This window comes from Cyrtonyx montezumae, unplaced genomic scaffold (genome assembly GCF_038088225.1).
Source record: "Cyrtonyx montezumae isolate F1298 unplaced genomic scaffold, pur_monq_1.0 scaffold_8, whole genome shotgun sequence".
Classification (NCBI taxonomy): Eukaryota; Metazoa; Chordata; class Aves; order Galliformes; family Odontophoridae; genus Cyrtonyx; species Cyrtonyx montezumae.
Window position 1 is genome coordinate 100,911,736 of NW_027072089.1, and position 25,973 is coordinate 100,937,708.

The following is a 25,973-nucleotide window of genomic DNA, read 5'->3' on the forward strand; positions in this document are numbered from 1 at the left end:
TACAGATGTTAGGAGCTAAGAATATTTCACGATACACAAATACATGCTGGCTACTGTCAGCCTCAGTATTAAAACTAAAATCTCACCTACCAACACATAACTGGTTTTGATTATACCAGAGCCTAGAGCGTAGCAGTTTCACAATCAGCTTATGCTCACTGAAGGCCTTCTCACCTGACTCCAAAGCCTCAGCCACTTACTCCTATTGCTTCCTTTGCCTCACAGCTAAGACATGCACAGCTGCTCAAAGGATTGGGTCAGATCAGACAGACAATCCTATTAAAAAGAAACCTTAAGAAAAACTCAACTAAATCATGGAGTTGCTTCCCAGCACTGTGCCACAAGAGGTGGGAAAGGGAATCTGCAGACAGAGCAAAACTTGCCCTGCAAGGCAGCAATATGGTCTTGTGTCACAACAAGCCAATAATAAGACTTTGAAAAAGCTTTTACATTAAGCTCCTCTGACATTTCCTTCTATTTCTCTGATTCCTGCAGTGCTCTGAAGTTCTGTTGTAAATGCAAGCAAAACCAATTTGAAACAGGTTGCCTGGAGAGGTTGTGGATGCCCCATCCCTGGAGGCATTCAAGTCAGGTTGGATGGGGCTCTGGGCAGCCTGAACTGGTGACTGGCAAGTCTGCCCACAGCAGGGAGTTGGAACTAGATGATATTTAAAGTCCTCTCCAACATAAGCTATTCTATTATTTTATAACTCAAAAGAGCTCTACTGTACATCAGAATACTTAAAAAAAAATAATAAGTTCTCAAGGAAATAGGACAGCTACAAGTCACACTATTGTTTGGGTTTACAGCAAATAATGGATTGCAAGTTGCAAGGTTAGACAACAATCCCATCCAGAGAAGCAGTAAGAAGGCAAAGAATCAACTCCAGTCACTAACTGATTTAACTAAAGCAAATCTGCCAACATAATAGAATTTAAGTCTCTTAGCTAATCTGTTTGTGCTATCAATAAGCCTCTCAGACAGTCGTAAGCAGGATGACTATAGGGCATGAGTTTTTGCACTGTAATCAATGCAAATGGTGAATCAAAGTTCGAATAAAGGACAGTTTTAAACAAAGAATATTAACAGTGAACTCCTGAAATTAATGTAGGTGACATCACATTAATCACTATAAAGTAAAATATGAGTGCTTGTGAACTTGCACAGTTATTTCCACCAAACCAAACAGGCAAGCTTCAAATCAGACAGCAAGTGGCATCTCAGGGGGCCTACATTAACAAAAAGTTAGTTTTCCGTGTTTTTCTCTCTCCCATTTACCCCAATCTCACAACTGACTCCAGAGAATTGACTCCTCCACACAACTGCAGCATTCCAAGGAGGCAATGGTATTGCTCATGGAATTTCAATGACACAAACATGACTCAGAAACACGTACCTTCACTATACAGGCATGGTAGATCACAAACCAGTTCTACAGTCCCAGAATTACAAAACCGACTATGTTAAGTGAGCTGCCTCCAACTCGGATGTGCATAGAGACTAGAAAGTATTTATTCTATTTATTACATTTTTACAATGGCTCTGAAAGACGCTTTGTCAACGGTTTACGGGCAGGTTCGGCCCAGTTCCGTGACGATTGGTGCGGGGGACCCACGGACCCACGCCCCAGGAAAGGGGAAGGGGGAAAGGGAAAAGGGAAAAGGGAGATGGGCCTAGAAACAAAACAGCGGCAACGATCTGAGGAGGAAAGCTAATTTACTAAATAAGATATCGGAAAGCAAAATAACACAATATAATACAATATAATCGGAATTAAAGCTAATAAATCAAATAAAATGAGCAAGAGAGAGTGTCCGATAAACCGAAGGCCTTACGCTAACGCTGAAGGCGGACGGCAGCGAGCACCCACTGCTGAGTCCATCCCAAAGGAAAGAGAGTGTCCCGTGACCGCAGACAGTTTTTATCTTTCCCTCTGAGCGTAAACACGTAAGAACGCAAAGCATCGCAAAGTCCTCTGGGGAATGGAGTTCTTCTTCTCTTCTGAGACAGGTATACCTGGAACTATCGATGATCCACGGAGCTGGAACATTAACTCTTTAACTCTAAATGCACTACATGATGTTATGATGTGGAATATCAGTACCAAAAATCATAAAACCATGACATTCCACCCCTTATTCCACATCACTACATCATGTTTGGTATATATATGTATAGAAGAACAATGATTAACATGCATTAAGTACACACACAACACATATATGTATATACATGGAATTACCGACTGCACTCCCCCAACATCAAACTTCCTTGTGGTACACATTGAACATCCCCATTCTTCTGCATCACCCACCAAGTGGACCCAGGTCCCTGAGCAAAAACAGTTCCACGGAGAGGTTTACCCTTTCCAGAAGCTGGAAGGACCCAAATTGCTTTTCCCAACATGTTCTTTACATGTACTACAGGGACCTTATCTCCCTCTACAGTAAGTAGAGAGCTGGATTGGTCAGGACCATCGCGATTGATGGATCCTCGAGTGTTGACCAACCAGGTGGCTTCTGACAAATGCTTCTCCCAGTGCTTAAATATTCCACCACCCATTGCTTTCAACATTGTTTTTAACAACCCACTGTACCTTTCAATTTTACCAGAAGCTGGTGCGTGATAGGGGATATGATAGATCCATTCAATGCCATGATCTTTGGCCCAAGTATTTACAAGAGAATTTTTGAAATGAGTCCCATTATCGGACTCAATTCTCTCTGGAGTGCCGTGTCACCATAGGACTTGTTTCTCAAGCCCTAAGATGGTGTTTCGGGCGGTAGCATGGGGTACTGCATATGTTTCAAGCCACCCAGTCGTTGCTTCCACCATGGTGAGCACATAACGCTTACCATTGTGAGATCATGGCAAGGTGATATAATCAACCTGCCACGCCTCCCCATATTTATACTTTTGCCATCGCCCTTCCCCCCAAAGAGGTTTCATTCTCTTGGCTTGTTTAATTGTGGCGCATGTATCACAGTCATGGATAACCTGTGCAATAGCATCCATAGTTAAGTCCACCCCTCGGTCTCTAGCCCATTTATATGTTGCATCTCTTCCTTGATGGCCAGAGGTCTCATGGGCCCATTGAGCTAAAAATAATTCACTCTTGTGTTGCCAGTCCAAGTCTGCTTGAGCCACCTTAACTTTGGCAGCTCGATCTACCTGATGGTTATTTTGTTGTTCCTCAGTTGCCCGGCTCTTAGGAACATGAGCATCTACATGGCGCACCTTTACAACCATATTCTTTATTTGGGCAGCAATGTCTCTCCACAGTTCAGCAGCCCAAATAGGTTTACCCCTCCGTTGCCAACCATTTTGTTCCCATTGCTGTAACCACCCCCATAAAGCATTTGCCACCATCCATGAGTCAGTGTAGAGATAAAGCACTGGCCACCTCTCTCGTTCAGCAATATCTAAGGCCAGCTGGACAGCCTTTACCTCTGCAAATTGACTTGATTCTCCTTTTCCTTCAGTGGCCTCAGCAACTCGTCGTGTGGGGCTCCACACAGCAGATTTCCATCTGCGGTGCTTACCCACAATGCGACAGGATCCATCTGTGAACAGGGCATATCTCTTTTCATTGTCTGGTAGTTCATTATATGGTGGGGCCTCTTTGGCACGTGATACCTCCTCTGCTGGTGTTGTTTCAAACTTTTTACCTTCAGGCCAGTCCATGATCACTTCTAGGATTCCTGGATGACTGAGGTTCCCCATCCGAGCTCGCTGTGTAATCAGCGCAATCCACTTACTCCAAGTGGCATCAGTAGCATGATGGGTAGAGGGAACCTTTCCTTTGAACATCCAGTTCAGCACTGGCAATCGAGGTGCCAGGAGGAGCTGCGCTTCAGTACCGATTACTTCGGAAGCAGCTCGAACCCCCTCGTACGCGGCTAAGATCTCCTTCTCAGTTGGAGTGTAGCGCTCCTCAGACCCCCTGTACGCCCGACTCCAGAATCCAAGGGGTCGGCCTCGGGTCTCTCCAGGAGCTCTTTGCCACAAACTCCAAGTGGGACCTTCCTTTCCAGCAGCAGTGTAGAGGATGTTCTTTACATCCTGTCCCGTCCGCACTGGCCCCAGGGCCACAGCACGGGCTATCTCCTGCTTAATTTGCTCAAAAGCCTGCTGCTGCTCAGGGCCCCACACAAAATCATTCTTCTTCCGCGTCACCCGATAGAGAGGGCTCACAATGAGACTGTAGTTTGGAACATGCATTCTCCAAAAGCCCACTACACCCAAAAAAGCTTGGGTCTCCATCTTACTAGTGGGCGGAGACATGGCAGTGATTTTGTTAATCACATCTGTAGGGATGTGACGACGTCCATCTTGCCACTTTATACCTAGGAACTGAATTTCCTGTGCAGGCCCTTTCACTTTGCTTCGCTTGATAGCAAAGCCAGCTCGCAGAAGTATTATTCTCTCTCCTTTCTCAAAAACTTCTCCTGCTGTATTGCACCACACAATGATATCATCAATGTATTGTAAGTGCTCAGGAGCACCGCCCTGTTCCAATGCAGTTTGGACCAACCCATGACAAATGGTTGGGCTGTGCTTCCACCCCTGGGGCAAACGGTTCCAGGTTTGGAACTGGACGCCCCTCCAGGTGAAGGCAAACTGTGGCCTGCATTCTGTGGCCAGAGGAATTGAAAAGAATGCATTGGCAATGTCAATGGTGGCATACCACTTGGCTGCTTTTGACTCCAGTTCGTACTGGAGTTGTAGCATGTCTGGCACAGCAGCACTCAGAGGGGGTGTGACTTCATTCAGGCCACGGTAATCTACCGTCAGCCTCCATTCTCCACTGGCTTTACGCACCGGCCATATGGGGCTGTTAAAAGGTGAGTGAGTTTTGCTGATCACTCCCTGGCTCTCTAGCTGACGAATCAGGTTATGAATGGGGAGCAAGGAATCCCTGTTGGTGCGGTACTGCCGTCTGTGCACCATTTTTGTAGCAATCGGTACCTGTTGCTCCTCCACTTGGAGCAACCCCACAACAGACGGATCTTCTGATAGGCCAGGCAAAGCAGACAGCTGCTTAACATTGTCTGCGTCCACAGCAGCTATTCCAAAGGCCCATCGATACCCTTTGGGATCCTTAAAATATCCCCTTTTGAGGTAATCAATACCAAGTATACATGGAGCCCCTGGGCCAGTCACAATAGGATGTTTTTGCCAGTCTTTACCAGTGAGGCTTATTTCAGCCTCCAACATGGTTAACTCTTGGGAACCCCCAGTCACCCCAGAAATATAGATTAAGTCTGTCCCTTGGTGACTCGAGGGCATTAGAGTGCACTGTGCACCAGTGTCCACCAGGGCCTTATATTTTTGTGGTTCTGATGTGCCAGGCCATCTAATCCACACAGTCCAATACACTCTATTATCCCTTTCCCCCACCTGGCTGGGGGGCAGGGGCTATTGTGGCTGGTAGGTACCTCGCTCAGTTCTGAAGAAGTACCGTTCAGACAGGAGGGTGTCTCGCTTGGACTGGATGGCATCTTGCTGAGATTGGAGACCATCTTGTTGAGACTGAGGGTTGTTGAGTTCGAACTGGAGGGCATCTCGCTCAGTTTGGAGGGTCTCTCTCTCGTATTGGAGAGCTTCTTGTTGAGACTGGAGGGCGTCTTTCTCAGTCTGGAGGGCGTCTCTCTTGGATTGGAGAGCTTCTTGTTGAGACTGGAGGGCATCTTTCTCAGTCTGGAGAATGTCTCTCTCAGCCTGGAGAGCATCTAGATTGGACTGGAGAGTCTGATTGTCAGCTAAAAGACTCTCTTTCTGGATCAGGAGACTGTCCCTTTCGGCTCGGAGACTCTCTCGCTCTATTTCAGAAACTCTATGCCTCTCTGGGATAGTATTGAATAAGGCCCGGTAAGCATAAGCCAGACCCCAAATAATTTGGGCCTCCTCAGATCTGTTTGAGCCGCAACATCCCTGTCTCAAATATTTGCTTAAGTCCTCAGGATCTTGCAGGTGTTCAGGAGAAAAGTTCCATGACACCGGTGATGCCCATTTCTCTAAAGTCTCTCCTAAGTCCCTCCAAACTCCCTGCCAGTCAGTATTCTCTGGCTCTGGAGAGGGTTTTCTCAAAATATTATAAATACAAATACTGAGTAAAAGTACATTCGGGAAGACTGACACCACAATCATAACAAGCATTGGATGGGCATTCAGAAAACGCATAATGAATTCAAAGGAGAGGCCAGGAGTCTGTTTAAAAATCACAAGTTCCATAGAGTTAGCAACTCCATCTGGAGTTACTCCCTCTGGAACAGAATGCCACATCGTATACAAAAGCCAGGTAGGTATGTCCATCAGTGTTTTTAGTTTATCATATAGAGACCAAGCTCCATGGATCAGACTGGCAAACTTAATTAAGTCCCAGTACGTTCTGAGCATTACAAGGGAAAAACCGATGAAATGCAGTCCCTTTAAGACCAGTTTAAAAAGAGAAAGCTTTTTTTTTTTTTTCTTTTCTAAAACTAGCTGGCAGTACCCAAAAAGTTTACAAATATCCCAGGACAACTGGCAGTACGCCCAGACTTCAAGGTCGTGTTTTGCCGTACAGCACCTACAGTACAGATAAGCCTGCTAACAAGAGACAGAGATTCACTCTAAAAGTATGTCTCTGCTCGGCTAAGGCAGCTGGTTTTGCCCCACGTTGGGCGCCAAAAATGTCAACGGTTTACGGGCAGGTTCGGCCCGGTTCCGTGACGATTGGTGCAGGGGACCCACGCCCCAGGAAAGGGAAAGGGGGAAAGGGAAAAGGGAGATGGGCCTAGAAACAAAACAGCGGCAACGATCTGAGGAGGAAAGCTAATTTACTAAATAAGATATCGGAAAGCAAAATAACACAATATAATACAATATAATCGGAATTAAAGCTAATAAATCAAATAAAATGAGCAAGAGAGAGTGTCCGATAAACCGAAGGCCTTACGCTAACGCTGAAGGCGGACGGCAGCGAGCACCCACTGCTGAGTCCATCCCAAAAGGAAAGAGCGAGTCCCGTGACCGCAGACAGTTTTTATCTTTCCCTCTGAGCATAAACACGTAAGAACGCAAAGCATCGCAAAGTCCTCTGGGGAATGGAGTTCTTCTTCTCTTCTGAGACAGGCATACCTGGAACTATCGATGATCCACGGAGCTGGAGCATTAACTCTTTAACTCTAAATGCACTACATGATGTTATGATGTGGAATACCAGTACCAAAAATCATAAAACCATGACACACTTGGCAAACAGTTGCTACTGGAGTCTATACCTCTTAATGGCCCTTACACAACACAGAAATGAGTCTCATTCAAAGGTGGCACTATGCCTTTGGTTACTTTACATGCAATCTGAGAGTTATGCATTTATTCCTTAATAGTGATTGTGGTGACATCACTAAGCTTTCTACAGCAGCAGAACTTATTGTATATTTGGAAACAAGAATAGCTCAGAAAGGAAACAGAATCAGTTACAAAAAAAGGCCTATTGGTCATAATTCCCAGATCAACAAGCTAAAACACAGCTCCTAATTCCATGTTCTGGTTAACAAGACTTCCTACGTCTGAAATTGCATTCATATGAAAGTATTATGAAAATAAGCAGCACGCAAAAGCAACCAATATGTTTTGTAAGAATTAAAATGGGGTTATTACAGAAGTCCCACCAACAATATTGCTGGCCTAGAACTGGAGACTTGCTAGAGGAAGCACTGGCTTTTGTTAACAGAACAGTATATTACTGGGACAGAAGGAAAGGTGTTTCTTCCAAAATCTGAAGCAGATAACATTTTTTACAAACAGGAAACACTCCATTAACCCCGAGTACTACACACCGTACAACATCCAGGTAACAGAACAAACAGCATGATACAAATGCTATTTCTGATGTTAGTAGCAGGAGTGCTAAACCAATTGTGGGTGACAAAGAAAAATATTTCAAGGACTCAGCAAAGAAATGCATTTATAAAAAATCAAGGAAGCAAAGCAAGAAAAAAAAACCTGTAACCTACGTATTTATTTCCCCCTTATTCCTTCCCCTCTCCCATGGGAAGGTTTGAAGAACATAGGAAATCATTAAGAAAAATGTATACAGATATCAGAGAGTGAAAGCTTTGTTTTTAACTTATTGCCTTTAAGTGTTGCAGATGCTGCCTCAACAGCACTCATTCAGAGAAAGCTTTCTAAGCTACTCAAAAACAATAAATCTTGCATTAATGTACTACCATAGCAGGTATAGTGGGAAGCTTCAGCATTTTTTCCTTGTAATTGCTTCATACTTATACAGTTAAAACAGTACAAAACATTGGTTTTGATCAAGAGAACACACAAAGCAAAAATATTTAACTTGTCCTAATTTGTCCAATTCTAATCTCACTCTTCTACCCCTACATGGATTGGTTAGATATTTCAGGATGCAAAAGAAAACTGTTAGAGGATGTGGAAAAGCTATGAAAAGTTACTGCTACAAAAGCAGCTGGCACTGCCACAGGAGTGAGAACACGAGAAGCAGCAAGGAGCTCAGCTGGGGGCTGCAGCAGAGAACACCACCAGGAATCTGCAGGCAGGATCCAAACCGCTCCAGACAATCTCTTGGACCAACTCTCATCTGCATGTCACAAGCTGATAAAGTGCCAAGTTAACATCCATTAAAATACACGGCAAAGCTGGCAGATCACATGCCAGTATTGCTTCACTAGCCAGAATTCTGGATTAAACCAGTCCAGCAATCAGGCATTGCAGCAACAACTTCACATTTCACTGAGATTTTATGCATACACATAACAAACAAGGAACACCAAATGCATGTACATATGCACGAAAAGACATTAACACTTCCTCAACACACTGCTGCACTAACCCATGCTCTAGAACTGACTACTTACTATCAAAGGAGTTTTGTTAATTGACTCGCTGGGTTTTTCGCCTTACATCCAAACATTTCGTTCTACTGCAGTCATCCACCACGCAGTTAACTTCTCTGTCAAGAGAGAACTCATGCATGCAACTGACAGAAACTTTTGTTTTACTTCAATAGAAATGCAAACTCTGTCCATGCATTAAGCCACCTGGGCTCCTTTTAGCACAGTGGCTCACACTAAAAGCTGAAAACTGCCTTCCCTTAGGGATATTTACACTTCTGCTTTTCCTCCTCCACAATGAGGCTTACTGGGAAATAGAAGACAAATGGCTGTAATCATGATTTAATATCTTTTCCATATGTGCTGCTAAAATTATTCTTATCTTTGACTTTAGGCTCAAATTATACCAGGTTATAATGCCCAAGAGAAGGCACAGCTCTGTGCAACCAGCTTCTGGGAGGGGAAAGAACACACTTCCTACCACGTTACTTGTGGAAGCTCCACAAGAGCTGTTAACAGAAGCAACCTAGAATCATAGAATATCCCTAGTTGGAAGGGTCCAATACAGATCACTGAGTCCAACCCAAGGCTCCACAAAGCACCGCTCAAAATTCAGTCCCATTTCTGACAGCATTGTCCAAATGCTCCCTGACCTCCAGCACTTGGGGCCACACTCACTGTCCTGGGCAGCCTGTTCCATGCTCACTGCCCTCTGGCCCAGAACCTGTCCCTAACCCCGCTCTGACCCTCTCCTGACACAGCTCCAATCCATTAAACAGCTCCAGTATGGACAGAAGCAAGGGCCTCACTCACAACCCATGAAACCATGAACAACAGTAAAGTATGCACCTGATCGTCAGAATTGGTTTGGTTTGTCTTTTTTTCCTGTTCTGGGGGGTTTTGTCACTGTTGTTCTCCAAAAGTCTTTACAACGTGATTTAATCTCAGTGGACTGAAAGGTTCAAATAAGGCTACAGCTGCCAAGGCAGTGTCCACACGGCAGCTTCTCACAAAGAACTGCAAGCGCAGGAGAAGTCTGGCCTCCCACCCGCTGACAGATGCTCCATTCCTTGTACATTTCCTCCTGCTTCCTAATTTTACACATAACGTGAGCTCATCTAAACACGAAGTTCAGAGCGGCCAGCTGCAAATCAGAAGACACTGAGACCTCAGCGTTGCTAAAAATATAACGGAATATTTTAGTCATTTTAAACAGAAGTATATCTCTGAAAACTATCTGTAATCCTCGACACTAAGGAAACCGAGTCAACATTAAAGTCGTTCCCAGCCGCTAGGAAAGCTCCCTCTCTTAGGGGGGTCCTCCCGGCTGACGGCGGCAGCACTGTACCTGCCAATAATTTACAGATCCGCTTTTGCAAGCGATCCCTGACCGTGGCTGAGCAGCTGGACCCGACCGCCCCCGTCCTGTCAGCGGCCGGAGGGGACAAAAGGGCGCACGCAGGCAGCAGAGCCCGGCGCCCGCCCCCAGCCAGCCGGCTGTGAAGGTCGCCGGTGCTGCGGGTAGGGAACCGCGACGTCCCGCCCGCCGACCCACTTCTCCGCCCGGCCGAGGGAGCGGGCCCCGCACGCTCGCCTCCGTCTCCCGCTCGCTCACCTGCGGTCACCGCGTCCCCCCTCCCCCCACCGGCCGCAGCCGCTCCCCGCGCACTCACCCCGCTGCGGGCCCCCTGGGCGGCGGGACACGGGCGACGGCGCCCCCGCCGGCGGGGGGAGCCTGGCTGCCGGCGGCGGCCACCGCCGGGCTGCTTCGCCCCTCACGGCCCGCCCGCGGCCCGCGGCCCCTCAGCGGCGCGGGCAGGACGCGGGGGCTGCTGGGGCCGGCGCGCTGCTGCGGCTGCTGCTTCGCCCTCCGCCCGCCGGCGCCTCATGAGCCCTCCGCCGCTCCCGACTCTCTCCGCTGCTGCAGCCGCACGCTCTCGCACGGCGCCCGCAGCCGCAAACCCCTCCCGCCGGCGGCATGCAGCCGGGCCGCGCGCGTCCTCGGTGGGCGGGCACCGTGGGGCGGCCGCAGCGCAACCCCCGGCGGCCATTAGCTCATGGCCCAGCCCTGCCGCGGGGAGGGGCGGCCCGCCCACTTCGGGGGACGGGGCGAGCGAGGCGGGAGTAAGGGTCGTGGTGGAGGTTAGGCGTTCCGAATGGGTGTTCGAGTTTGGGAGCGGAATGTTGCCCGTGTCCTGGCGGAAAGTTGCAGGATGAGGGCGAGATGCGTCTATGCCAGAAAATCTCCAAGGGGAAGGGCTTCTGTCTGCTGTCCCACCGACAGGGTCATAAAACAAAGCAAACCAGACGGGATCGGCTCGCCGAGCTATATGCTGGTGGAGAATGTTTACAGAGCTGTGTTTGAGGTTGCGGCTGTAAGGCAGGAACGTTGCAGCGGTGCTAATGACAGGGATCATGAAGCACATGATGCTTGTTAACCGCAAATAAGTACACGTGGATTCAGGTTCGACTCTGGATAACCCATAAGAAGAAATGGCCCAATGGTTCCCAGGTGCAAACACAGACGGGTGAGCTTGGGTCACAGAAAAGGGGGAACTGTTAAGGGGAGCATCCTGCTCTCCCTTGTTTTGTGGAGGAGCCATGCAGTCACTGCTGGGTTTTCCTGGGGCTGCCCCTACCACCCAAGGCTCGAGTCATCATTCAGTCCAAAAACGTGACAGAACCAATGTTTTCTTTGTGTTTTCCACCAAATTAATGAAACAAGTAGATTCACCTTTAGATCGTGTAAGTATCAGGAGGGAGCGTAAAGGAAGAGGAGAAACTGCATGTGCTGGAGAAATATGACCGTTTCTTTGGCAGCACTGCACTCCTCCATCATGTCAGTCTTCTCAAAACAACTCATCCCAAAAATAGGAACTTCATGCTACTGCTAGGAAATATAATGTCTGGGCATCACCCTAACCAGTACCTCTCTACTTCTCACCCTCACTTGCATGCTGCATTGCTTCCTTTGTGCTCAGTCTTCTATGCTTGTGACCCTTGGGTTGGACCATGAGGTAGTCTGTAGGGTGAAAGGGAAGTGGTTTTGAGGAACAGAGCTTACTCCATGCTTTGAAGAATATCAGTGAAAAGCAGAAGAAAAGTGAAGATAAACTGGTAAGTGATAAAAAAATAATAATAAAAAAAAAGAGCTTTCAGTTCCACAAAGCCAGAGGAGGGTACATAGCAAAAGTATCATGGCACTAGAACCCAAAACCAGTGCTGAAAAACACAGAAGATAGAAAGAGAGAGAGAAAACCAAGTAGAGAAGTGAATGAAGATCTACAGCAGCAGCGGAGAGAAACAGGTCTGCACGACTGCAGACTTCTGGCAGAGAAGATCTAATTGATGTGTGCTATCTGTAAGGGACAAGGATTTGAGATGGACTGCTGAGACTGAAAAGGGTCCTATTAGAGTGCACACAAGTCCTTAACAGTGGGAGACATAGCAGTGATGTGCACTGTATATACACAAGAAGAAACTTTAACTTAGAGAGTTAAAATTTCATTATAACGTCCATTATAGTTCTTCTGTGTAGCTCTTTGAAGCACTAGCTTTTAAACTAAAACATCTTTGGTGTTGTTTACACAGCTGTGATTTTTGTGTGTTAAAAAACAACATTTTAAACAAAAGCAAAACAGACAATCCTTGTTTTTTGTTTATGAATAAATATATTATTTTAAAATGTGTATGTTTAATGTACAACCGATTTGCAAGAAACTGAAATTATTTCATGAATCACAGGCTAAGTAGTTCCAAATGTGGTAAATGGATTTACTTGAATACTACAGATTTGAAAAACAAATTAGTCTGTGCATATGCAGAATATTAACGACAACTATTTAGTAAGCTTTACTCTCAGAAATGATTGAAGAAAATCTGAACTGCACAACAGTATGTAGATTTATGCCTTTTTCTCATTATGAAACTATTCTGTGTATTGTGACCAGATGACCTCATGTTTAAAGCAGTACTTTTTGTCTATACCATATCCTACCATGTCTGGACTGTATATTTGCCTATCCACAATGTCCCAACAATATGTAAATTACCACATATTTTGATGTGATGCCCAGCACAGAAGGGAGAGCAGGTATCACATAGAGAAGATTGAGGAGGAATCTCAGCAGCTACCCAAGAGGGAGCATGTCAGGGTCGAGAACTTGGAGCTAAGGGATTTCCAACCTCTTGCATGTGTGGTGCATATCTGTGCTGGCCACAGGGTATGGCAGCAGTTGTCTGTGGGCTGCTGCACCAAATCCTCCTTATGATTTTTTGTTGTATTGTGCCATAGTACATATGAGTGTACTGTGTTGCATTCTTACTGCTGTCTCACTTCATCCGTCCAGTAATTCTGAAGCCAATTCTTGATTGCCATATAATATTTATCATATTCATTCTTAATTTTGCTTATGAAGGCTTCAGTGTACACTCAACACGCTGATGTTTTCCTTGCATATTCCTCACTTGCTGTCTCTACAACTTATTTTACAGTCCCTGTAAAACAATTACAGGATACAATATTGCTTTAAAAGCATTTGAAAATCTCTGGTTTATTTGCCAGATGAAGATTATAATTGTAGCTATGATTGTCCAGTGGATGATTTTAATCGTGGAGAACAAGCCAATTCCAACAGGTATAAATGGTCTGAAAAAAAAGATCACTGAATAATATCCTGCAAACGTATCTCAATAGCTGTAGTGGATCTAAGAGGAAAGGAATTGCTGTGCTTCCTCTTTTTGTTCTGCTGACACCTGGTGTTATTGGCCCCATTTCTCATGCTTATTTTATATCAGCATGAACTAAGTAATGTTCTAAGTCCTCTGATGGATCTAAAAGGAAATGTCTGTATAATTCTGCCCATACAACAACTTTCCTTGTTTAAATTCTGTTTTCTGTAAAGCTATTACTATTGCTTCTACTTGAGTATCTATCAAAACACAGAATTCTGCAAGTTGTCTGAGTGACATGTAAAAGTCAAAAATATCAGTGCATTGACACCATGCTTTGTAGTGCAGTCAATACACCGGAGGGAGCAGATGCCATCCAGACAGTCCTAGACAGGCTCAAGCAGTAGGCCCAGGAGAACTTCATGGGGTTCAACACATCCAAGTGCAAGGCCATGCATGTGGGTCATCGTAACCCCCACTAACAGGGGGATGTAAGGATGGAGCACAGCCCTGTGAAAAAGGACCTGGGGTTACGTGGCAAGCTAGACATTAGGCAGCAATGTGTCCTCACAGCCCAGAAAGCCAACTATATCCTGGGCTGCATCCAAAGAAGTGTGGCCAGCAGGGTGAGGCAGGTGATCCTGCCCCTCTGCTCTGCGCTGGTGAGGCCTCACCTGAAGTACTGCATCCAGATGTGGAGTCCTCAGTGCAGGAGAAACATGGATCTGTTAGAGTGTGTCCAGAGGAGGGCCACAAACATGATCCAAGGAATGGATCACCTCTCCTATGAGGACAGGCTGAGAGAGCTGGGGCTGTTCGGCCCCAGAATCAAATCAGCAGAAAAGGTTTTGTGGTTCAGAGCTGTAAGCTTCTTTCAGCTGGCATGTCAGCCCTAATGCTTACCCCTTCTTCAGCAGCTTCCCTATTTGAATTTTCTTTCCTACTCCTGCATTTTTCAGGAGCAATGCCAGCTTATGGCATTAGTCTGAAGTGTTAGTGAAGCTGTGACCTAAGTAGAGCAGACACATAAAATTTGAAGAACACAAACAAAGTGAGAGACTAACTTACAGATGAAATCTTACACACAAACTGTCCCAAACAAATAAAATGAAGGCAGAAAGATCTTAACAAGAAAATTCACTAAAAATATCCTGCACAGAGGATCATATGTAGTAATCATAGCAAAATAAAGCAATAAGATAAGAGATACAATCTAAAGAAAAACTGAAAAAGCAAAGAATGACTCAGAGAATGGGGGTTTGCACATATTCAGCTTAAATGAAATGCAATTGGAATAAATAGTTGGTAAAGCTCTAATCATCATTAGAAGCAAAGACAAGTAGAAAAATAAAGAGGAAATTAAATGCAAGATAGTGTGGTAATAATAAATGTACCAGGCATGCACCTTGGAAGAAAAGGGAAAAAAAATGCCATCAGGCAAAGTCAAATAAAAATTACTTCATGGAATAATGATAATACCCTTCAAGACATTGTGAATTCTAATCAGGATGTAAAGGCTATCCTAAGTATACAGCCTGAATCTTCAGACTGTGCAACCTAAAAGCCACTGCTTTCTGCTGAAACAGTCGAGCTGTTAACTCAGTAACAAAGCATTTGACTCCTGCACAAGTCCAAGCTGCTGTATGTGTTTGAAGAAAATGAGATGTCCTCCCAACATGCTATACATACAACTGATGAAAGTAATTCAACCAGTAAAAAGCATCTGCTTTACACAGTCTCTAGTGTTAGAACAAGGAATAATTTGGACACTGAAATAGATAGGAAAATAAAGCATAGTTAATAATTTAAGTAATTAATTTTTAATAATTAAAAATAAGATGAGGTTGTTTTCTACTTCAGTGTTATGTACAGAGAAGGAAACCAAGGAAACACAATGATTATGAGAAAGTAGAAGTAGATTGTACTATGCCTACCCTTAAGGGTATTAACTGGGGTGGTATTGGATTTTGCAGATTATCTTATATATCTCTCTCAAACTTTAGACATAAACAAAGTACCATAATGGAAAAAGAGAGAACACAAGCGTGCGTTACGTGCACAACTGGTGACCTTACAGGTTGATCCAGTGAGGCAAGACTGGCAGCACTGTTATTATAAAAGAGACCACTGGTAATTTTTGCCTCGCCAGGAAAACAAACAGGTTGGCAAAGTCTGCTTTGCAATAATGTTTCCACAGTGAAAAGTTTAAATTCTCTGATGAGGAAAACAAATTTCCAAAAGGAAGAAGTAAATAATTAGAAAAATCATTGCAACTCCCAGATATCATCAGCATACAATGCTGAAACGTCAACATTTGAATTTATTTAACAAATTCAAGAAGGACCGCTGAATAGAGCTGACACCGTATTGAGAGCAGTCTTTTACCAGAAAAACAAGGTGACTAAATCATAACACAAGAGACATAGTACTACCACAGAACTGCAGAAACAAGAAAAGCACAGAGTTTTCCTCAAACAGTGAGAGTCTATGCTAGTTTCAAGAGTGCTGGAAAAGAATCTGAGAATGAAAAGCACAAGATGTAGATGAGCTCATGTTCACATCTATCACCCTGCCAGAATGGTCCAAGACCAGAAGAGCGGCCCTGTGTACTTCCCAGGAATGACAGAACTGTCAAGGCAAACGGAACATACGATTATAGACAGGCAACTGAGTCATAGTTACCCAAAACACTGAGAATGGAAACTCTCACAGGAATAGGGGGTCAGTTTGGAAAAGATGAAGCTAAAGAGAGTAGGAAACACCATGTTCTGAGAAGATGCAGTAGAACATGAGTAATTGTCATAGCTGGGAGAAATTCTAGTACACGAAGCAAAACAGAATAGAAGCATACAGGGTCTTCAAGGGGCATTAAAGCAAACTAATTAACAGTGTCTTACCAAAGGAGAACGAAAGATAGAAACATTTTAATATTACAGGCGACTAGTCAGACTTCTGGGAACCAGGCAGAATGTCAGAAGCTTCCATAGCACCCACTGAGGACATAGCAGTGAAGTGTTTAAGCATTCCTGAACTACGTAGTTCCAATCACGAGATCTCAGTTTACTTTAAATTAGATCGTATATTTATTTGAGAACAAGATATTTATTTGAGAACAAGAATTTGATTCCACCTGACTATCTGTTATCATAGCTAGGTAAGAAAGTGGCAAAGCTGAGTTTGCTGTAGAGTTTGCAAAGAGCTTTAAAATGCTGTAAACAGCAAAGGCAATATTTAGCATTCCATTCCTGAGCACTGAAAATATTCCCACAGAAAAGTTTACTGTAGCTGAGTACAATGCTTGAAGTCATGTTCAGTAATGCACAGTGGAAGGAGTAACAGATGAAAACAGTGAGAAAAGGGCCAGTGCAGTTGCAGAATTACAGCTCTGATTTATGCTTGTATATAGATTAATTATTCAAGATAATTCTTATAAAGGAAGCAAGTGACATTTTTGAAGGGATACCTCCCAATTCTTATACCAAAGGGATTCTTCTAACAAAGAGAAGAAATCCCAACCTAGAGTATTTTGAAATTATGCATCTGGTTGGTGAGAAAGATACAAATGTGTAAAGAAGTGTTTATCAGTAACACAAAACAACAACAGAAAAAATCATAGATGCTAAGAGGAAGTAGAAAAATGGGAGGTATGAGTCAACAAGTCCCCTTAGTCTGTTTTTAATTGCACTGAACATTCTTCATTATAAGATTTCAAATTAAATGTTCTTTATCTCTGCCTTATTATTAAAGCATTTTGTTTGAGTTTCTCCATGCTCAGTATTGCTATGGCCACTATTATATGAAGATTTCAAAAGACTCAACATTCATACCACCACACTCCAAAAAATGAGATAACTATCTCCCTTGCATAAAAACCCAGTCCCAATCTGGGTTAATTTAACAGAAAGCTGTGCACAGGACAAAACATTAAATTTTTAGAGAAAAGGCAGTAACTTGATTGTTATTGTCCTGTTAGGCAGAGACAATTCAATTAAGAGGCTTTTTCTACGTTTCACACTGCTGTTGGAACTGGTTATGTACTTGAGCTAATGTTCTCTTCCTTCTGATTTATATCGGTCACCCTCATCAAAGCTAAAGACAGAACATACAGCTTTCAAAAATCTAAATAAAACCCTCTTCAAAGCTTACTTTCATTGTGTCAACTAAAAGAAACTAGGTGACTTCTATTTATATATTCACTTTATTTATATCTAGTCAACTACGCATTTATATTAAGAACTGGACAGTTTCAAAGCTGTGGTAATCAACTCTACTTGCCAAAATCATGCTGCAAAATGACAGGATCTGAGATTATTGAGAAACGAGCAATTTTGTTGAATGCAAACACGTGATATTTTTCAGCACTTGCTCAGTAAATTCAATAGAACGGCAATAATCTTGTCTGTATTCAGCACCGACCTCCCATCAATTTGCAGGCTCCCTATCAATACCATGAAAAGCTGAACAGTGCCAAAAGGTTTGGAGAGCTGGGGCCTGGAGCATCTCGCTCATGAGGAAAAAAGACTGAGGAGGGATCTCATCAATGCTTGTAAACGTCTAATAAGAGAGTGGATGAGGCCGGGCTCTTTTCAACAGTACCCAATGACAGAACAGGGGGCAGTGGGCACAAACTGGAACACGGGAAGAACTTTACTGTGGGGAAACAGAGCGTTAGGCCGCGCGTGGCGGTTGCCTGGCAACCAGGCGGCGCCTCCCCCACGCCCTGTGGGCCAATAGCGGCTGCGGCGTCCGGCCCTGTCTCCTGAAGACGGAGTAACGGCGGCGACCACCGCAACGGTGCGCAGCAGGGGGGAGCGGGCAGGCCTTCGTGGCGCTCTGAGGTGTTTCCTTGCTAGAAAAGTAAGAATAAAAGCCATCTTTCGGAGCGGCTCCGTCCGCGTTGTGCTGGTTCGTCTTTTTCTGGCTCTTTCTTTGCGGTGCATGGTGCTGGGTGCCCCGTCGGGACACGTGCACGTCCCGGCACAACGGGCGAGCAGTGCTCCGCCGGATTCGGTTGATGGCGGCTTCCTCCCTGCCGCTCCGAGACCTTACGTGCAGGTACTGCCGCTGTTCTGCCAGCTTCGTGAGCATAAGGGATGGTTCAGTGATAGGAAAATGCAGACCTACCTCTGTTCTTTTCTTTGTGCCTTATTTGGCAAGCTCGTTGCATAACTGCCCATTTGTTTTCACAGATGATCTGAGGAAAAAACCTTAGGTTCTAAAGTTATGCTGCCTGTAGCTAGCTCTTTGCTTATTGTGGGATAAAAGCAAGTTATTTTGTGTTTCTTGGGGTGTTTCTGTGGGAGTGTGTGTTGCAGGGGTGTTTCACAAAACGTTCTGTCTAAAGACTTGGGAATTCTGTGGTCTCATTTCGTTTTTTGTTTGTCATTTGAGATTTGTGTCTCAAGAAAGCTGGTGAAATTGAGTTTGTGGCTTGTAATCAGGCATTTGGCAATAGTTCTGAATCGCAGAAGTGTAGGGGTTGGAAGGGACCTCTAGAAATCATGGAGTCCAGCCCCCTGCCAGAGCAGCTCCCTAGCCCAGGTTGCACAGGTAGGCGTCCAGGCAGGTACTGCTTAAGCAGCTTTCCTCTCCATCCTTGTTGCTGTGCTATCCTTTGCAGTATGGTTTTTTGTTGTTGTTGGTTTTTTTCTCTGCGCTTGTAAGGTTATTACATTGGGAACTGCTCTTGTTGAGGAGAAAACAACATTCTTTTGTGAACAAAATGAAAGAAGTTGTGTTAAGATGAAAACAGGCAATTCCAGGTGGCTGTGAAATATTTCAGTTGTTGTTAGAAGAATTGGGCACTGAATGTGGAGTTGGTCTGGAGCTGGAAGAGCTTACTGCAGGGTGCTCATTGAGTACTAGGTAGTAGTACCTTCTGATTTTGGAACATTTGCAACAAATGACAAAGGTTCAATTTGTTTCACTATTTAAATTAAACCATATGAAATTATTGAGACAAAAATGGTACTTCTAAGCTAAACTTAAATTTTCTTCTAGAACTCGTTGACTTTCACAGTTGGCTAATGCATTTACATGGCTTTTAAAATGAATTGTTTCCATCAGCGAAGAGAATTTCTAACACTAACTCTTATAACTGGCAAAGCTATATGTATCTTAGTATTGTTAGGAATACCAATTTCTTTGTTTTTGGTCTTTTTTTTTTCCTCAGTTATGCTGATTTAATCAGTCGGGGCTAATTATTGGGGCTAAATTATACGGTATAAAGTTGCAGGGGAAATCTGCTTGGTATGTGCTTGAGCAGAAGTGGCAATTTTATTTTGTAACTGCAGTTTAGAGTAATTTCACATATCCAACCTTTTTATAGAGAACTTAAAATTTTAAGTTGGTGGCACAATTTTTATTTACAGGTAAAATATTTGGAATTTGTAGTTTCTGGCTCACAGTTACCTACTCAAAATTTTGTTCAGATTTCTCAAGGTGGTCTTTGAAGTACTTATATACTTCCAGCAAGATGAAACATAATTTCTGTTTTTAAGAATTGAGAGGGTAAATGTGATATATCTGTGATTTTTAAATCTGCTTCTCCTCTCTTCCTTCTTCCTCCAAAGCTTTATCTAAGAAAATACCATGTTTCCAATCCCTCACCAGTGAAGCATTCTTAAGTATGGAGAACTTCATTCTTTATGAAGAGATAGGAAGAGGAGACAAGACCATTGTTTATAAAGGAAGAAGAAAGGGGACAATTAATTTTGTTGCCATTCTTTGCACTGATAAATGCAAAAGAGCTGAAATAACAAACTGGGTAAGTAATACTTTTCCTGCTAAGTTCAGAAAATATCAAACTTAAAAAATAAAAAAAATCCTTGTAGCAGAAAGAAAAATACCAAATACTTAAGTGTCAATTGCTCTCATCTGGTGGTGCTGCTGTTTAAATCACATACATGAATGCATTTTTATAGGCTTACCATTTCTATGATATGTCAAAGAACCTTTTATAAAAATAAGTGTTTGTGTAGTGGTTTATTTTTCTATCAATTTTGCAAATCCAGTCATAGTGGTGCCTTCCAATAAAAATTTCCTTCTTACTAAGAAGAGAAGTATTTTTTTATGAAAGAATAGATTTTAAGGTAAATCAATTTTGGCTTGTAAAAGCTTTGCAAAGTTTTAAAGATTTGCTTTCCTGGTAAGAAACTGTATTTGATACAGTTAAGCATTCCAAATGTTCTTATTTTTCCAGTAGATAATTTTGTTTAATATTCCCTTTCATTGTTTTGGTGATTCATAAATCTGCTCCATGCAAACCTTTCTTTCCTTCAAAACATTCTTCTTACAAAAAGTCTTTAGGAGTACCTCTCATAGTGCTCTGACAGGATACAGAGACTTCTGTAGATATTTGTCTATGAAGGTGTGGTAGAAATAGAGACTTTCAGGGACCCTTAGAGATTTTTTTTTTTTTGCCCGATAAGATTCAGAATGAGAAGGGAAAAACTCTTTATTTCCCCTTATTATATTTACCCTATTTTCTCATAATTGTGTTCTCACTGAAAAATAAAGTAGAAATCCAAGTCTGACTCCAAAGTCTTAATTTACGATCTGTTAGTAGTGATGCAGAAAGGTTAAACAGCGCTGTTGGAGTTGTATGAGAACTTTTCCACGTTTTTGGAAAAGGTTCAGTAGGCCAAGGTCTGTGAGGAAAGTTATCTGTCCTCACCTTACATGTAAAATTAACATATTTGAGTTAGAGATTAATTTTTAACTATTTAGGCGCACGGGAATAGGCACAGGAATGTGTAGGTGATATAACATAAAGCTGTGTTGTCTTCAGTCCTCCTCCAGTCCATATATTGAGATATTTTTCCTGATTAATAATGTTAAGAACTTTGTTTTAGGTTCGTTTGACTCATGAAATCAGACACAAGAATATAGTGTCATTCCATGAATGGTATGAAACAAGCAACCATCTCTGGCTTGTAGTGGAGTTATGCACAGGTAAGAAACTCAAATGTATAAAAATAAATGTATGTACATAGTACACTTATTTATTATAAAAGAATCTTACAGATGTTTCCCACAAAGAAAAACTCGTTCAGATCTTTGAAAGAACTTAGAATTTTAACATCAGGTAATGTATAATATATATGCATGCATGCTTAAAAATGGGTTTTGAAACATTTTTAGAAATCCACTGAGCTTGTGTTTCTCTCCTACTTCATAGTGTATGTGAAATATTAATTTAGGTGACATAACGTTAGCTTCTAATAGCTGGGGGAACTTAAACAAATTGTGAGTAACTGGGGGGTAGTTAAATAAAATTTATTTGAGGAAAGATTTTTAAGGCATTAATTTGGTAGCACTAAGAACTCAAAATTGTATTAAGGTATGCACAGAGTTTTGATAGGTTGACATCGATCTTGAAGAATTCTTTTAAACCTTTCTCCAACTGACTGTATGTTTTAAGCAGTAGATAGTAAGTATGCTTTCCTCCATGTAGAAAGAATAGAAGGCCAATTGTGCAAGTGATGCATGTTAATGTTTTGATATGTGGAGTTTGTTTCATTAACACTCGTGACTTTTTCCTCACTTCTCTTTTATTCGGAACAGTGTAGAGTTGGGTCTCTGCAATCATTTGGCAGAGAGCAGGAAAGTAGAGGGGTAAAAGCTGTCTGAATGTTCTCTCATTGTGGTCATAGTTAATAGTCTGACCTGCCTCAAATCGTACTTGACAATGTGCACTTGGAATCCCTATATTCTCCCACGGCAGTTAGATTCAAGACACTCTTAGTAGCAAATGTACTTGTAAACAAAGTGAGTTGAATTTCATAATAATTTTGTAGAGCCTTAAACTGGTTTTGAAACTTATCTCACCATGGCAATGTAGCATATTTTTGTATTGCTGAATTTGTTATTAATTTTTCTTGGTGTTTTATTAGAGGGCGATATAGATGTGATCAAATACATTATAAAAGTGTTAAGAACGATGGAAAATTCTCTACTAAGTCTGAGGGTGGTTCTAAAGGCATGACTGATTTAATAAACATCTTAAAACTTTGCGTAACTTTAAGATTCAGCATCACTGAGTAATTTGAAGAACACTGTAGTGAAAAACTAGCACCTCAGTATTCTCTGAAATAGTAAGCAAAGGAGGAAACAAAATGCTCAGTAAAATATTATGTGCTTATTGTGCAGAAGGCGTGTGAGTAAATCCACTGGGTACTATTGCATTGTGGTAGTATGAATTTTATGTTTTCCTTTCTGCTTTCTTTGTGAGAATAAATCAACATGAAAGTGTTTTTTAAAGTCATGCGCTCAATTTAATTGTAGTTAGAGTTAATGTTTATATTGCAATCTTGGAAATGGATTTTTAATGTGTATTGGTAATGATTTTTACTTGACAGTTTTTGAAGACTTAGTGTCATTATTCATGTAAAGTAATTACCATGCAAGTAATTCCTTTTGCTGACCATGTGTATGCATATTTCAGGTGGTTCTCTAGAATCAGTTATTGCTCAAGAGGAACATCTACCTGAAGATGTAGTGAGAGAATTTGGTGTAGATTTGATTACTGGTTTACACCACATTCATAACCTTGGGATTATCTTTTGTGAGCTGACACCTGGAAAGGTAACAAGGAGTGTTATTTATAGTGGATATTGCATATTACTTTGTATGCAATCAACATTTTATTCATATTATACTGTTTTTAAGAGAATTACCTAATATTGGAAGCCAGTTGTATAACAGTAATTCTGTTGTTGGTCTTGATTTGTAAGAAGTCAAGTTGCCCTTCTGTCTGAGTTTTATGTAGAACTTGAACAGTCATGCTTGGTTTCTGTCATCTGTGGGTCCAAAAGAAGTAAATAGAAATGAATATAGAAATGGAATATAATGAAAATTCCTCTGTATTTTTCTGAAGAAGTAAAAAGAAAAGTAAAAACTGTACTCTTCTGAACATAGAATTCAGAGTGCAAAAGTAAGATTCTCCCTTCTCCTTCCCCCACCACTCCAAATATCTAACTAAATGGTTGATTTTTTTTTTCCAGGCAATTTTTGGGGAATTTTAAAGATTTTAAATGGAAAATAATCAGTGACTACATAGGAAATGTTCTCATTATCTTTATCGTAATCTTTCCACTTTTATTAAGTATAAAAAAAAATATTTTCCCTCCAAATTAGTTTTACTATCCTTTTACTTTACAGCACATTTTTACTTTATTTGTACTTTCTTTTCAATAGTAACATCATCTGTCATTGTTCATTTCAAATTAATAATGAATGAACAAAAATGTGAATGGTACCACTAATGGTTGTGTTATCACCTTATGCAACTTTTTGGTTATGAGGAAAAAAAGTGATTGGTTTCAACTTAAAACTTCTCTGTGCTTTTAGATATGATAGTGATCATCTCTACTTAAATTATTAAATTATTGTAATTCAATTTAGTTTGTATTTGAAATCTGAGCAGTCACCAGTGCTAATATTTGGTATTTGTATGTTGGATTATATTGATTCCTCTAGATCCTGCTGGAAGGGCCCGGTACTTTGAAGTTCAGTAACTTTTGCTTAGCTAAATTAGATGGAGAAAACTTGGAAGAATTTTTTGCTTTAGTTGGATCTGAAGAAACAGAAGGAGACATTGCTGAAAGCACTCCTCAGAAATACCTGAAAAACAGACTTCGAGGTACGATATTTTTACTAGCGAAAATTAAGCTAAACAGACAGAATAAAAGTAGGAATAAGCTGTTATGCATAATTTTTGAGGAGACTGATAGAAGGTAGTTAATAAAAATTCTGATGTGGCTTACTGAATTCCTAGAGAAATTGAATAATTCTGTTATGTGAGCACTGGTAAATATTAATGTTTTCTTTAAGCAGATTTTACGTATTCTGCGTATAGGGATTTTTTTTTTCCCAAGTAGACTCAGAACAAAAATTTTGCTGTTAAGGAAGACTGTTAAGTGGGATTGTAATGCACAGAGGGAACAACACCTGCAAATAAGAAAGAAGAGAAACTGCTTCAAAGTATATAGTCATAATTCAAAAGACAGTTTAAGCGCTGGAAAAATGTACTTCTGATGTAAAATATTTGATGGATTAACAATTGCTTACCTTTCTGTCTTACTCTGAATAGACTTGATGTTATTTTTGGATTGAAGCTTATATGTAGGTGATTGTAAAATAATATGTAAGTTTTCCACATAATTGGATTATTTTAAATTGCTTTTTGCAATTGACATCCCAAACCATCCAATATACAAACTGCCTTCCTATTCTGAGCAAGTATCATATATGAATGTGATGTGAAACTGTTCAAAGTAGTTAGTGAATTGAAAATGCTAATTCTTCATTTTTTTTTGCAAAGAGGGCTTAATAAAATTCATTATTTAATGAAAACTAATGTGGTTTAAAAAAATTCAGTGAAATACCTTTGGTCCTTGATGCATTTCAGGTATCAATTTAGTATGAGTAGTAGAACTATAAAAATGAGAAAATCACTAATCCTTCAGAAATGCTGAGTCTTAAGTGGCTTTCCTAATTGACGAAACTATGATTTTAGTAGTTAGCTTATATGAAAAAAGTATGTGCTGCAGATGGTCTCTCTAGGGTCTAGGACCAATTTCCATTAAATTTGTTAAATGTATGCACCATTCAGTAGGTACTATACAGAATTGCTACTTTTTTTAATTGGGGCTTTTGATTCATTTGACAGTACTTTAGAGAAGATTTGGCTTTCGTGATTTTTTTTTGTGAGATTTTCACTGTACTTTTTGCTGCAGATGATCCATGTAATTTCCAGTATCATGATTGTTTCAGTACTGTTTAGATAAGAAAGACTGTTTTTGAAGCATGATAAAGTTGTTACTGTGCTTTAATTTCCACAGAGAAATGCATACAAATCCAATAGGCTACAACTGCTGTGCTATGTTTTCATCAAATAAGAAAGCTTTAGAATTTGGTTTTACTCTTCAGAATCTTTCAGCAGTTTGTCTTGGAGCATCTCAGAGACCTCTGTTTCTCAGACAGTGAGGCATCATAGCAGTTATAGTTATCTGGAGCAATGGAAATCTTGGCGATGCTTTATGGGAACAAAGAGAGCTTTCTTAATACTCCCTCCTGTAGATAGCACCTACTGGAATAATGAAGGCCGAGAATAGTTGTTGTTTTTTCTCCAGAGAAAAATGCAAATTCAATCCCTTTCCTGTCACCTTTCAAAACAGCTTTTTTTATATGTAAGTTTAATAACCTGTTGTCACTTAAAATAAATAAAATAGATAGCAAAATCCAAAATAAGCTTCTTAAAGGAGTATGGAGTTTATGTTTTTGCTGAGATTTTGTGATTTTTATGGAGATTTTGGAGAAACTAGTTAGTATTTAGAATAGGTATAACTAGATCAGTGATCCAGTTTATGGACCTTGTTTATTCTAACGTTCTTCAAATTTCATGTGAGTTAATGACTTAGGATATCTCTTTTTATATATGTAAAACC

At 41.5% G+C, this 25,973-nt stretch overlaps 2 protein-coding genes across 2 annotated transcripts in view; one reads left to right on the forward strand and one right to left on the reverse strand.

Moving 5' to 3' along the window:
* Positions 1–10,703, reverse strand: part of TRAK1 (trafficking kinesin protein 1) — a 135,213-nt gene extending 124,510 nt beyond the window's left edge. Inside the window, exon 1 of the mRNA XM_065752758.1 lies at positions 10,527–10,703. The gene's annotated coding sequence lies outside the window, so the exon portion shown is untranslated. The remainder of the gene's footprint in view (positions 1–10,526) is intronic.
* Positions 10,704–18,545: 7,842 nt separating this feature from the next.
* Positions 18,546–25,973, forward strand: part of ULK4 (unc-51 like kinase 4) — a 196,019-nt gene continuing 188,591 nt past the window's right edge. Inside the window, exons 1-5 of the mRNA XM_065752754.1 lie at positions 18,546–18,579; positions 20,097–20,290; positions 21,378–21,477; positions 22,970–23,109; positions 24,004–24,166. Of these exons, the coding sequence (XP_065608826.1) occupies positions 20,153–20,290; positions 21,378–21,477; positions 22,970–23,109; positions 24,004–24,166 (541 nt within the window). The 5' untranslated portion in view covers positions 18,546–18,579; positions 20,097–20,152. The remainder of the gene's footprint in view (positions 18,580–20,096; positions 20,291–21,377; positions 21,478–22,969; positions 23,110–24,003; positions 24,167–25,973) is intronic.